The 12,916-nt window shown below is 45.8% G+C and overlaps 1 protein-coding gene across 1 annotated transcript; it reads right to left on the bottom strand.

The window, feature by feature from the left end:
* Positions 1-87: 87 nt before the first annotated feature.
* phf5a (PHD finger protein 5A) lies at positions 88-4,469 on the bottom strand. Its single transcript, XM_056297549.1, has 4 exons — positions 4,351-4,469; positions 4,026-4,049; positions 2,671-2,837; positions 88-273 (listed from the first exon to the last, which is right to left on the bottom strand). Exons 1-4 carry the CDS (start codon positions 4,400-4,402, stop codon positions 184-186), a joined length of 333 nt encoding a protein of 110 aa, XP_056153524.1. The 5' UTR covers positions 4,403-4,469; the 3' UTR covers positions 88-183.
* Between the last annotated feature and the right edge of the window lie 8,447 nt (positions 4,470-12,916).

Genomic DNA, 12,916 nt, shown 5'->3' with positions numbered 1-12,916 from the left:
ACAAACTCTTATTATGTGCAGCAACTACTGTATTTCTTGTGTGAGAAATAAAGCCACAGAATAATAAAACAGCCAATGACAGAGAAACCATATAAAAAGAATTTTATTGTAAATCCCAAGAAAGAAAAAAAAACATTTCAAGGAAACGCTGTCAAAGCACTAAAAAGCAGGGCCATGGTGTCTTCACCTCTTCTTGAAGCCATACTTCTTCCTTTCATAGAACAGATCTGTCTTCGAGCTGCCCAGGTTCACAATCTTCGGACAGCCGTCTCGCTGTTGAGACAAACGGGAGGGATCAACGTGAGGACTTCTTTACAAAGTAGTCCCTCAAAGACAGTCTGAGGGCAGAGAACCTGATCCCGGTTCTATTTTCAAATGAGATTCAGACCGAATCTCTCCATGAACACAAAGCGAGTTTAGCATGTGTAACAACACATGGCATCACCTAAAAGCCTGCACGTACAGTCCGGTTCCTTCCACAAGGTCGATTCATGTGTCGATCACTGTCTCCGCGTGTACACCGAAACGCCAATATCAGTCAAATTAAGATGTTATGAATATTGCACATGCAGAGCCGTCGCATGGGGTGTGGCGAAGTGTGCGACTGCACAGGGCCTCACGCCTTCTTAATCCAACATGCTTCTAAAACGAAATTCCTGTGTGTCAGTTCCATTATGCATTGTCAAGGTCACATGAAAAAATATCTTAAATTATTCTGTTTTTCATTTTCAACATTGTGTTGCGATGTAGTGCGTGATCTAGCTCGCTGCCAGGAAGGAGGAGGAGGAGAAACAGTGTCGGCCGCATGAGAGCGGGACCGATTTCGTAAACATGGGTCGGGTGATGAGAAAAGGGAAAAAAATTTGAAAATAGGAGGAAGTCACTGCAAGGACATGCATGTGACTGAGCGTAAGCTATGTGTCATGACTGGTCTGAAAAAATGATCTAAAATGAATGAAATGTAGGCTATTGACCTGAAATACTGAACTGCGACCTACTTTCAAACTTCAACAGGCCAAAATAAAGTGACAGCTGAGCTAACTTGACGTGAAGCCGATAGCTTACAGTTGATTTGTTTTTCTTTGAAAGACTACAATAGCAAAAAGTCATATCTGACACAACGTGCATGATGATGCTGTATTACTCAATTTGTTGAAAATGTACTGCAGCGAGACACCGAGTGGCACGGACGAAAAGACGAGGTGGAGCTGGAGGTGGCAGAGTTGAAGATGATAAGATTTTCATTGGGAGTGATGAAGAAGGACAGGATTAGGAACGAGTGTATTAGAGGGACCGCTCAGGTTGGACGGTTTGGAGACAAAGCAAGAGAGACAAGATTGAGATGGTTTGGACATGTGTGGAGGAGAGATGCTGGGTATATTGGGAGAAGGATGCTGAATATGGAGCTGCCAGGGAAGAGGAGAAGAGGAAGGCCAAAGAGGAGGTTTATGGATGTGGTGAGAGAGGACATGCAGGTGGCTGGTGTGACAGAGGGAGATGCAGAAGACAGGAAGAGACGGAAACGGATGATCCGCTGTGGCGACCCCTAATGGGAGCAACCGAAAGTAGTAGTAGTAGTACTGCACTGAGACTACACGTGCAGTACAACTAGAAAAGCTGTATGCAGTAAAACTATAATAGTGTAACTATGATTCATGCATGTATGCATGCATGACATACATGTCAATGAGCAGGGCCTCACATAAAGTTCACACAGGGGTTTGCACCCCCCCTCCCCCATGCAACAGAGACCATGACCATGTGACTACCACATTCCTGACTAGGTCTTGGTAAAGTAGGCATATTTTGATTAAAATATGGCCTATTATGACATTTGTCAAGTTAGTCATAGGATGTTAAGTCTATGCATGCTCAATCATCCAGGTAAAAAAATCACAAAGTTGAATCAGTTCATCTGGACACAACGTTTAATCACTCATCCAAGAGACTTCGTCAGTCTCAACTGACTGCAGGTGTCCCCCACCCTTGTAAACAGCACAGTTAAATAACAACCGAAACCCTCGATTGGTTTCATATGCAAATAGGAGTGACCATCATCACAGTGACCATGGTCACGCCCATTTGTTTCTTCCACTAAACGTGTCCAGATGAACTGATTCACCTTTCTGTGATAAGCTGTTAAGGTTCGACGCTTTCAGACTTGACAACAATAGTGATATCTGCTTGTGCGGTAATTTAACCGAATCTCTGCATAACAACAGAGTTACTATTGGAATACACTGGCCTTGCTGTGTAAGTCGCATGTTAATTGCAAATGACAAGTTCTTGGTTGCTCTCCATATTGGCTGCGATTTAACCACACATTCAGAAGCATGACATCCGAGGACAACACAGGAATGCTGTACTCCACAATGACCCTTTAGTACACATTTTCTGTAAAATATTCAAATGCGAGATCAACACTTTAAATCATCAAGTACTTATTTCACACTTCAACCTGGCTGCAAGGATTGGGCAACTGCGGTTCTACCGATCTGATCTGCTCTCCTCTTGATAGCTCAAATCCTACAAAGTCATGATGAAGCATACTGATGACAACACTCTGCAGAGCCCTCCAAGTAGGTCTATACACAGTAACAAATTGAAAAAATGCGAAAATGTTATCAATGATTTGGAAGGCTTAGTGAGTAAACGCTTGAGGAAACTCACATCCTTCTCCTGGATTGTGCACTCTTTGCAGTAGTAGGCGTCTGAAACGCCAGGGCCTCCGCAGATCACACAGCGTCCCTGGTAAGAGCCGTAGTTACACTCGTCACAGATGCGCACCAGCGTGCATGGCCTCACATAGGAGTCACAGATGACACACTTCCCATCGCCTGGGGGAGACAAGAGATGGGAGGGATGAGATGCTAGCAGGCAAGTAACAGCACAGAATAGTGTAAACAGCAAAAAGGCGAGCAAGCCGCTATTCTATATGGGGACCCTTATACATGAGATTTGAACTGGACCATACATGGATATAATATCCATCTATTGTTATGGTGATGTGAAACTAGATGTGTGTTGTGGGATTGTGGGCATATGGTGCTGTAACTGAAATGTTGTCGTCCACTGGTCTTACGGGCTGCATTACAGTACAGCGAGACAATTTTCTGAACTTAATTCAATTGTTTTAGCCGAATTAAATGAACAATGAGTGACGACCTGCTGGGTCATCAAACCACATCACTGATGACCATTTATCGCCATTTTCTGCTGTGTGAATAGCTTATGAAAGCATCAGTGATCATCCACTAAACGTCCTCCTATTAGCCATGTTGAGGCGTTCAGTCACAACTGTTGTGATATTTAATTTTGTCAATACGGGCCATGACACTCACAACAGGCTGGAAAGAGCGTCTTCACACTTCCTGTAGTTATTTCACTGGTGACTGCTGCTTGTTTTTAAGCCCATTTTGAATCAGGGCACATAGACGAGTCTAATTTGACAGTTTGTCTTTTCTGATTTTCACCTTTACTATAAGAATGTTATTTTGGGGTTTTCATAATTTCAATCACAAAGATGGTGATGCATGCTTTTTTTTATAAATATGCTTTTATTTTTAGCCAAGTTTCATGTACATAAATGTAAATTCTCCAACAGAAAGCCTCAACTCTTTGCACTTACAAAAGAAGTTGAACAATATATAAGGACAATCTCTACTTCAAAAAAACACAAAAGCTTTTCAAAACTATCAACATTTGCAAATCTCTGAATCTGTTTACATAAAATATGATCTCGCCTTTATTTTTTTCTTATTTTTATCATTTGCTTTTCTCTTTTGTCTTTATTGTTTTTTATCTTCAATCTACTGTTTTTGTGGTGTCTCTTTTGCTCTGTTTGAATGTTTTTGAAGTATCAATAAAGTAAGAAAAAAAAGCCTAATTTGACAGGGCAAGATATTGCAGCATTCAGCTGACGTCACAATCCCCCTCCCCCCCATGTAACAGGGGCCCTTTGTTAATGAAGCTGAAACCTTTTATAAACCAAAGACTTTGCAACGAGTTCGGACGATCATACTCACACTTCTCGCACAGTCTGCCGATGGCTGGTGGGGAGAAACAAGTCAGAGCAAGTTAGCACAGTTCTTACACGCTTAGTGAAGTAGTCTGAAACGTGACCTGCTGTGGGGGGTCACACATAAAACGACAGTCTCTCTGCAGAAAGGAAAGAGGGGGAGCGTGTGATTAAAACAATTAACGAGAGAGGGGGAAGACGGGTCAGGGCGAAACCCATGCCGTTAGCATTAGCATGCTAGCTAACGTCTACGTCCGCCCTGCAATCTAAAGGGAAGCAACGCTAACGCGCGGGGCCGGCGGGTTGAACCCGCGGCCGCCCTGAAAACCCACCGACGCCGGCTTGCTTCCTGCAGAAGATCAGGTCCGGATGGTGCTTGGCCATTGTCTCCGATCGCACAGGCGCTACACAGCGCCTTCCACTCTGACCTCTCAACGTCGACCCCGGCTGTTTTTCTCTCTCTTCTTCGTTGGTGTCGCTGGTGGACTACAAAACAGACGTTAAATTTGTATGCCGCCACCTGCTGGTACCGGAGTGCGCAACGTAATGCCCGTGGACGGTGAACCTGCATCGTTTGGGTGTTTAAACGAAGCCCGTCGCACCTGTGATTGTTCGTCTCTAACGGACCTTTGATGCTCCACATCCAGCAGCCTCTCTCTCTTTCTACACGGACACTTTCTCTGTCTGTCTCTTCCTGCTACGTCTTTCTAAGATCTGTTTCTTCTTTCGTTCTAAAAGCTGTTCTTCTTCTTCTTCTTCTTCTTCTCCTTCTTCTTCTTTCAAAAACATGTCGCAGGTCCCCGGGGTTGGGATCCCCTGAACAGGCAACAGTTGTGGACAGACTGTTAGGGGAATAACGAGGAGGGACAGCGTTTGCTGTGTTCTTCAGTTCTGCTCTTCAGCATCTTTTATTTAAACAATATATCCCCTTCTCTCTCTCTCTCTCTCTCTCTCTCTCTCTCTCTCTCTCTCTCTCTCTCTCTCTCTCTCTCTCTTATTTGTCTTTGGTATCTTTACAAATTCTCAATTGTGGAAAAAAGTAATTACGTTGGCTTTTCCTTGCAACAGGCCTCACATATACTGAAAAGTAATAAACCGATAGCCTTTGCTCTCCATGCATTCTCATATACCCAAATGTTTAGTTACCTTAGCTTTGAATATAGCTTGCAAGCTTACTTTCTGCACTTTCTCTCTCTACACTTCCTACAACCTATCAGCACCTTCAACCAAGTCTCACATTCATCCCACACCGTCTTCTTCGTGGTGCATAAAGTAGCATTAAGTCCAGTATGTCCTAATCTCAGCCTAGAGAAAATAACACCTCATTTCCTAACATGTCTGTGAATGTTCTCATTCATACAGGTCATGGTTATCCAAAGGAACTGAATCAAGTGCAGCTGGACTTGGTTGCACCTTATTTCCTACATTTACCTCTTTCACACCTGACTCTGACAGATTGAGATGGCTTGGACATGTGTGGAGGAGAGATGCTGGGTATGTTGGGAGAAGGATGCTGAATATGGAGCTGCCAGGGAAGAGGAGAAGAGGAAGGCCAAAGAGGAGGTTTATGGATGTGGTGAGTGTAATGAATGAAAGGTCACGTGTTTAACTTGACCTACTCACGGATGTACGTGCAGTGCGTGTGACGTATACAGGAAGTGAGAAGCGCATGTTATGAAGGTTGTATGTCGGATGAACGCTAGTAAAAGCTACACAGTTAAGAACCTACGAAGTCGGCTCGTTCTTGAATTGTTCTTATGTCAGTAAGACAAGGCGTCTACGGACATTACATGGTGTCAGAATAGTCTGTGTATCTGAACACGAGCGGTCATGCCGAAGTTTAATCCGCCGAGTGAATTCAAGTTTGACTGCCCCGTTGAATGGCCGGAGTGGAGACAACGGTTTTCGCGCTTCAGGCTCGCGACAAAGCTGGATAAAGACGACGGGGAGATTCAAGTGAGTTCGCTGATTTATGCAATGGGAAGCGAGGCTGAAAAGATATTCAGCTCGTTTGACTTCGCGGCGGAGGGTGATAAAGTGGACTATGATATCGTACTGAAAAGGTTCGACGACTACTTTATTCCCCGCCGTAACATCATACATGAGAGGGCGTGCTTCTATCAACGTAGCCAGCAGCCAGGAGAGACAGCGGAGATGTACATCCGGACATTGTATGAGTTGTCTGAACACTGTGAGTTTGGGGACAAGAGGGATGAACATATCAGAGATCGTCTGGTAGTGGGCATAAAAGATAAGGTGCTCTCCCGTCAGTTCCAGCTCACAGCGGACCTTACTCTGGTGAAAGTCATTGAACAAGTGCGCCAGGCGGAGGCAATAACAAAGCAGCTCAGCCTCCAAGCTAACCAACCAGAGGCCCAGCTGGCTAACGTCAATGTTGTCCGACGGCGGGACGGACGCCAAAACAAAAAGGGCGGACAGCGTCATGGTGGCGGCAGTCCGGCAACCAACAAAGTAGATGAATGCGGGAGGTGCGGCAAGACGCAGCACACCGATGAGCGGAAGTGTCCTGCAACGAACAGTAAGTGCAACAAGTGTCATAAAAAGGGACATTGGGAGCGTGTATGTCACTCTAAAGCGGTGAGAGAAGTCACTGAAGAGGTTAAACAGCTGTACTTTCTGGGAGAAGTTGGCAAAGAGAGCAGTCAGGAAGATTGGACTGTTAGTTTAACAATAAGTGATGTACCAATAACCTTTAAAATTGACACGGGGGCTGACGCTACTGTTATCAACCAAGGGACATTTAAAAAGCTGAAGCCAAACATAAAACTGGGACCTCCTGACACATGCTTCATAAGCCAAGGTGGAAACATCAGCTGCATAGGACAGTTTCAAGCCACAACCAACTACAAGGAGAAACAATACTCCTTTCCAGTGTATGTGATCAAGGGGAGAGGCAGCTGTCTGCTGAGTCGTCCAGAGGCAGTGGAGATGGGTCTAGTGAAGCGGATGAATGAGGTCAGTGGAGTTTTCGGTTCAAGTGGACTGCTGAAAACAGACCCAGTGAAAATAGCTCTGGTGGAGGGTGCCCAGCCATACGCGGTGCATACAGCCAGACGGATACCGCTGCCACTTGTACCACTGGTTAAGAAAGAACTGCAGCGCATGGAAAATGAGGGCATTATTGAAAAAGTGACTCAGCCCACAGAATGGTGCGCCGCTATGGTGCCGGTGCTGAAACCGAACAAGAAAGAGGTTCGCTGCTGCGCTGACCTCAGGAGGCTGAATCGAGCGGTGAAACGTGAGAAATACGTGCTGCCCACTATGGAGGAAATAATGCCAAGGCTCGCAGGGTCAAAGTTCTTCACAACGTTGGATGCAGCAAGTGGGTTTTACCAGATCCCCTTGCATGAAGACAGCAGGGGGCTCACCACTTTCATCACCCCATTTGGGAGGTATGCTTTCAGCCGCCTTCCATTTGGTATAACGAGTGCTCCAGAGATTTTCCAGAGAAAGATGGCGGAAACTCTGACCGGGCTAGAGGGCACAGAGGTGTACATGGATGACATCCTTATACATGGAGAGACTGAGGAAATCCATGACCGGCGCCTAGCAGAAGCGCTGGGGGTCATTGAAACAGCAGGTCTCAAACTGAACCAAGCGAAATGCAAGTTCAAACAGAAACAAGTCCGCTTCCTTGGTCATATCATCAACGAGGCAGGCATCAGACCTGACCCGGACAAAGTGGCCGGAATAGAGAACTTTCCTCAGCCCCAGAACGTGACGGAACTCAAGAGGTTCCTCGGGATGGTGAACTATTTGGCAAAATATGTCCCAGAGCTGTCCACTGTAGGTCAGCCGCTTTATGGACTGCTTAAAGCAACGACAGAGTGGCTGTGGGGACCTGCACAGAACACAGCATTCCAAGACCTTAAAGCAGCACTCGCCACCGCCCCGGTACTCACCTTTTATGACGTCACTAAGGCTACGGTGGTGTCAGCAGATGCCAGCAGCTACGGGCTGGGAGGCGTTCTGCTCCAGCAGCACGGGGAACACTGGAAGCCCGTGGCCTACTGCTCCCGACGGCTGAGTGACGCAGAGACAAGGTACGCACAGATCGAGAAAGAGTGCTTAGCCAGCGTCTGGGCATGTGAAAGGTTCGAGAAGTACCTGTTTGGGCTTGACAATTTCAGACTTGTCACCGATCATAAACCACTAGTGCCTCTCATGAACAGCAAAGACTTGGATAATGTGCCCATTAGGTGCCAGAGACTGTTAATGAGGCTGATGCGTTTCAATGCAGTGGCTGAATACGCACCAGGCAAAACGTTAGCTGTGGCTGACGCACTCTCCAGAGGCCCAGAGCAGTGCTACGGAGATGGTGCTTCTCATGATGATGTTGCAGCGCACATTGATGCCATCGTGTGCCAGGTGCCTGCCACACCTCAAAGGATGCAGGAGATAAAACAGAGCACGGATGGGGATCTGCAGCTCCAGACAGTGTTGGGCTTCATCAGACACGGCTGGCCTGAGTATGTCGATAAAGTGCCGGAGACAGTCAGAGACTTTTATCAGGTGAGAGGGGAGTTATCTGAGGTAGATGGTTTAGTCATCAGAGGCAGTCGTATCGTCATTCCCACAGAGATGAGGGAGGTGATCTTAGACAGAATACACGACGGGCACCTGGGGATAGTTAAGTGCAGAGAGAGAGCTAGCCAGTCAGTGTGGTGGCCCAAAATGACAGAGCACATTACAACAAAGATACAGCAATGTCAATTCTGCAGAGAACACAAGAACACACAGAGAAAAGAGCCTTTAATGTCAAGTGAGCTCCCATCCAGACCATGGCAGAAAGTTGGCATAGACATGTGTGAGTACAAAAAGCAAAACTACTTGATAGTGTCTGACTATTATTCCAGGTTTTTGGAGATCCTAAATCTACCAACAACTACTAGCAGTCAGGTTGTAGCTAGGCTGAAGGCTACATTTGCACTTTTTGGTATCCCTGAAATTGTAGTTAGCGATAATGGGCCACAGCTAGTTTCAGAAGAGATGAGGAGGTTCAGTGAGGATTATGATTTCATCCATGTGACTTCAAGCCCACACTACCCCCAGAGTAATGGACAGGCAGAGAGGGCTGTTCAGATAGCCAAAAGCATATTAAGACAGGAAGACCCTCTCCTCGCCCTGTTGACATACAGAGCTACACCCTCTTCTTCCACTGGAGCCAGTCCAGCGGAATTGCTCATGGGTAGGAGACTCAGAACCACCTTACCCACATTGCAGCATAACCTGAAACCGGCCTGGCCTAAAGAGGAACTGATCAAAACCGCTGACGCCGCAGCCAAATCGAGGCAGGCTTTCTACTACAACCGCAGGAACGGCGTGCGGACACTGCGCCCACTGAACTCGGGTGACGCAGTACTCACCAAACTTGATGGACAGAAAACATGGACAATGCCAGCAGTTGTTCACAGTCAGAGCTCCACTCCCAGATCCTACATAGTGGAGACAGCTCAAGGTGAACATTACAGAAGGAACAGGCGCCACCTGTTGGCCACACCTAAAACACTCACCTTTGTCAGCAGGGATCCTGACCATGTCACTCCAGGGGAGAGTGGAAACACGGATGAGTCCCGAGCAGCAGAAATGCCAACTTCCACACCATATGTTACTCGCTCTGGCAGGGTGAGCAAGCCGGCAATCCGGCTGGATTTGTGAGGCGTATGGACTTGTGTACTGTGGGGGATTTTTTATTTTTTTTGTGAAAAGGGGGGTGATATACAGGTTAGAAAATCATCTTAGAGGGGGAGATGTAATGAATGAAAGGTCACGTGTTTAACTTGACCTACTCACGGATGTACGTGCAGTGCGTGTGACGTATACAGGAAGTGAGAAGCGCATGTTATGAAGGTTGTATGTCGGATGAACGCTAGTAAAAGCTACACAGTTAAGAACCTACGAAGTCGGCTCGTTCTTGAATTGTTCTTATGTCAGTAAGACAAGGCGTCTACGGACATTACAGTGAGGGAAGACATGCAGGTGGCTGGTGTGACAGAGGAAGACGCAGAAGACAGGAAGAAATGGAAACGGATGATCCGCTGTGGCGCCCCCTAACAGGAGCAGCCGGAAGTAGTAGTAGTAACACCTGACTGACAGACTTTTCAGCTCTAGCCTTAGTGTCGTTATTCCAGACGTCCTGCCATGAAACACATCTCTAGAATATCGTTGTCATTTTTGTTTAATGCACTTTTAGCAACCTCATTTCCCTCTATTCCAACATGGGCTGGTGTCCAACAGAATTTTTTTATTCATTTATTGACCGAACAAATTGTACACACGTCACATTTTGACAACATGGACGATTACAGTGCAACTAAACACGCCAGGGGGGGTGGGCCACATAGAAAATAAATAATAATAAAAAGGAAAAGAAAAGAAAAACATTTAAGACACAACAGCTAAGATCACAGTTCATTTACATCCATATTTTACAGTGAACACATGCCATTGCAGTTTGTTTTTGTCCTATACTAGACTTTATCACATTGGTATAGCTGTAAAATAATAACGAGGCAAGAGACGAGCGCCGTACGTTTCCACCTCCTTTCTTTTTATCTCACTTCTTCATCACCCTCATTACCGTACTACTCAGCAACAATCATTAGGCTACTGCGCCCTCTGGTGGCGTGGTGGCATTGCAATGCATGAACAATGAATGAACCGACTACACAACAGTTTTTTGGGCCTTTTTGGCACTAGAATTAATACTTTTTATGTACTGTTCAAAATCTTTATAAAAAACAAAAAATAAAAAAGGGGTCTTCGGTTTATAAACTTGCTTTCCTCAAATGTATTGTCATAGGCAAAGAAGCCGAAAATAACATACTCATAAAACAATGCAAAATCCATGTATAAGGTGTCACTAATAAATTCTGAAACACTGGCGGCCTGTGCAGGGTGTCTCCCCGCCTGCCGCCCAGTGGCTGCTGGGTAGGATCCAGCCCCCCCCTGACCCTGGCAGCAGGAGAAGCGGTTCGGATGATGGATGGATGGATGGATGGATGGATGGATGGATGGATGGATGGATGGATGGATGGATGGATGGTCATCTTTCCATAGAGTCCTAGAATAGTGACAATGCCAAAAAAGATGGGGCACAGTTTGAGCAAAAAGAACAAGTTACATTCATATCAGCCTTAAACTTCTTGAGAAAAGCTTTGCAGGGTAAAATGTCTGTAACATGTTAAAGGAAACCTCTCTCATCTTATTAGTAATAAAGTATTTGTGAGTCAACGACCACAATTCTCTGGTGTCCAACGGATACGGGCCGCTATCCGCAGTCGCTATGGAGGTTTTTCCTTTTCCGGTTTTTCCTCTTCCGGTTTTTTCCTCTTCCGGTTTTTCCTGTTGCTCCGCATTACCGCCACCTGCCGTCTCCGAAATCACCAACCGCTTCTCTAATGGCGTTTATTCTCCAGAAAAGGACCCATCCAAACAAATAAACATCTCGTTTGTCTTGCGGTGATTTCATCTTTGGGGCTTTACATGACGGAGCCTGCCTGAGTGATTTAATCTGGGTGATTTAATCTGAGTTGATGATTTAATCTGAATCATATCAAACCACTTTGAAGGCGCTCATGTTACATGGCCGTCCTATGAGAGGAGCTTTTCCACTGTGGCTGGTTTCATGATGTCTTCGCTTCAAATAATAACCCCAACTCATTTGTTCAGCATCACGTTTTTAAAGCCTGCAATGGATCCTGTAGACCCCCTATAGCCCCCCCCACACCCCCCCCCACACACACACATCAACAAACAAGCTGTTTTCTCTCTTTGTTCAACACTACCACTTCCATTTTGCAGCCTTTCTCTGCTGAAACAGTCTATACGTGCTACATTTGGTTCCTCATCAGTCTCCCTCTGACAACACAGGTTCTCTTGCTTACTGCAGCTCGGCATTCTGTCAAGTCCATTTTTATTTGTATAGTCCTAACCATAATTCAGTCCCTGCACAGATACTGTGGCCCGGACCCATCCCACACCTGACAATTTCATCCAGCCCACATACCACGTGGAATGATGGCACTCGGGCGGTCTGCTCCTGTTTGCCAGATCTGGGCCAGAACCAAGCAATAGCAATGCTGCATGTGCCACATGTTTGCCAAAGGTGGCCCATATTTGTATTGTGATATTTGGGCCATATTTGCTATTATACATGTGGGCCACTTCAGGCTCACATCCATTTTGTCAGGGCCGGAAGAAGGCCATCAGTGCCGCATCGTTGCCTGAAGTGGCCCACATCCGGATGCTATCTGGGTGAGGGTCTTGTATTCAACAGTTGGCCTGAACATTGGATGATGGCAACTCTGCAGTCCAGGAGCTGCTCTTATCTTTCCTCTTCACCTGTGGAACAGATGAACCATCTTTAGATCAGTTTCATCTCTTCATTCAAGGTGTGGTGAAAACAGCACAGCACATCTGAGCCCAGTGGGTAGTTGGCGACCGCAGCCACAAACTGTTCAGTCTGTTACCACCTGGCAACCGACAAGGTTAAGAACAGCTTTTACCCACAACTCATAAGACTCTTGAACTCATCGACTCTGGACCCTTGAGTCTGTGCACGCACACACACACACTCACACTCACACTCACACTCACACACACACACACACACACACACACACACACACACACACACACACACACACACACACACACACACACATAAATATTGGATCTGTAAATAAATTGTACCTTTTACTTTTCTTTCTTTTTATGTTTTTTTCTGTTTTATATGTATATTTGTATACATATGTGCTTATTTTATGTATTTATTTTATTATCTAAGACAGAATTTTTCTCACGCCTTTAATTGTGCCAACAACGCCAAGCTAAATTCCTAGTTCATGTAATGCACATGGAAGAAAATAATGTCTT

This window comes from Lampris incognitus, chromosome 17, assembly GCF_029633865.1.
Source record: "Lampris incognitus isolate fLamInc1 chromosome 17, fLamInc1.hap2, whole genome shotgun sequence".
Taxonomy (NCBI): domain Eukaryota; kingdom Metazoa; phylum Chordata; class Actinopteri; order Lampriformes; family Lampridae; genus Lampris; species Lampris incognitus.
The sequence above is the reverse complement of the archived record's forward strand: the minus strand, read 5'-3'. Positions and strand labels throughout refer to the sequence as shown.

Bases quoted from the DNA above. Each gene is read 5' to 3' on its own strand.
- phf5a (XM_056297549.1), bottom strand. From the start codon at position 4,402: ATGGCCAAGCACCATCCGGACCTGATCTTCTGCAGGAAGCAAGCCGGC. The intron at 2,838-4,025 runs GTGAGTATGATC...TGTCTCCCCCAG, and splicing joins CGGCAGACTGTGCGAGAAGT to GCGATGGGAAGTGTGTCATC. The intron at 274-2,670 runs GTGAGTTTCCTC...TTGTCTCAACAG, and splicing joins GCACAATCCAGGAGAAGGAT to CGAGACGGCTGTCCGAAGAT.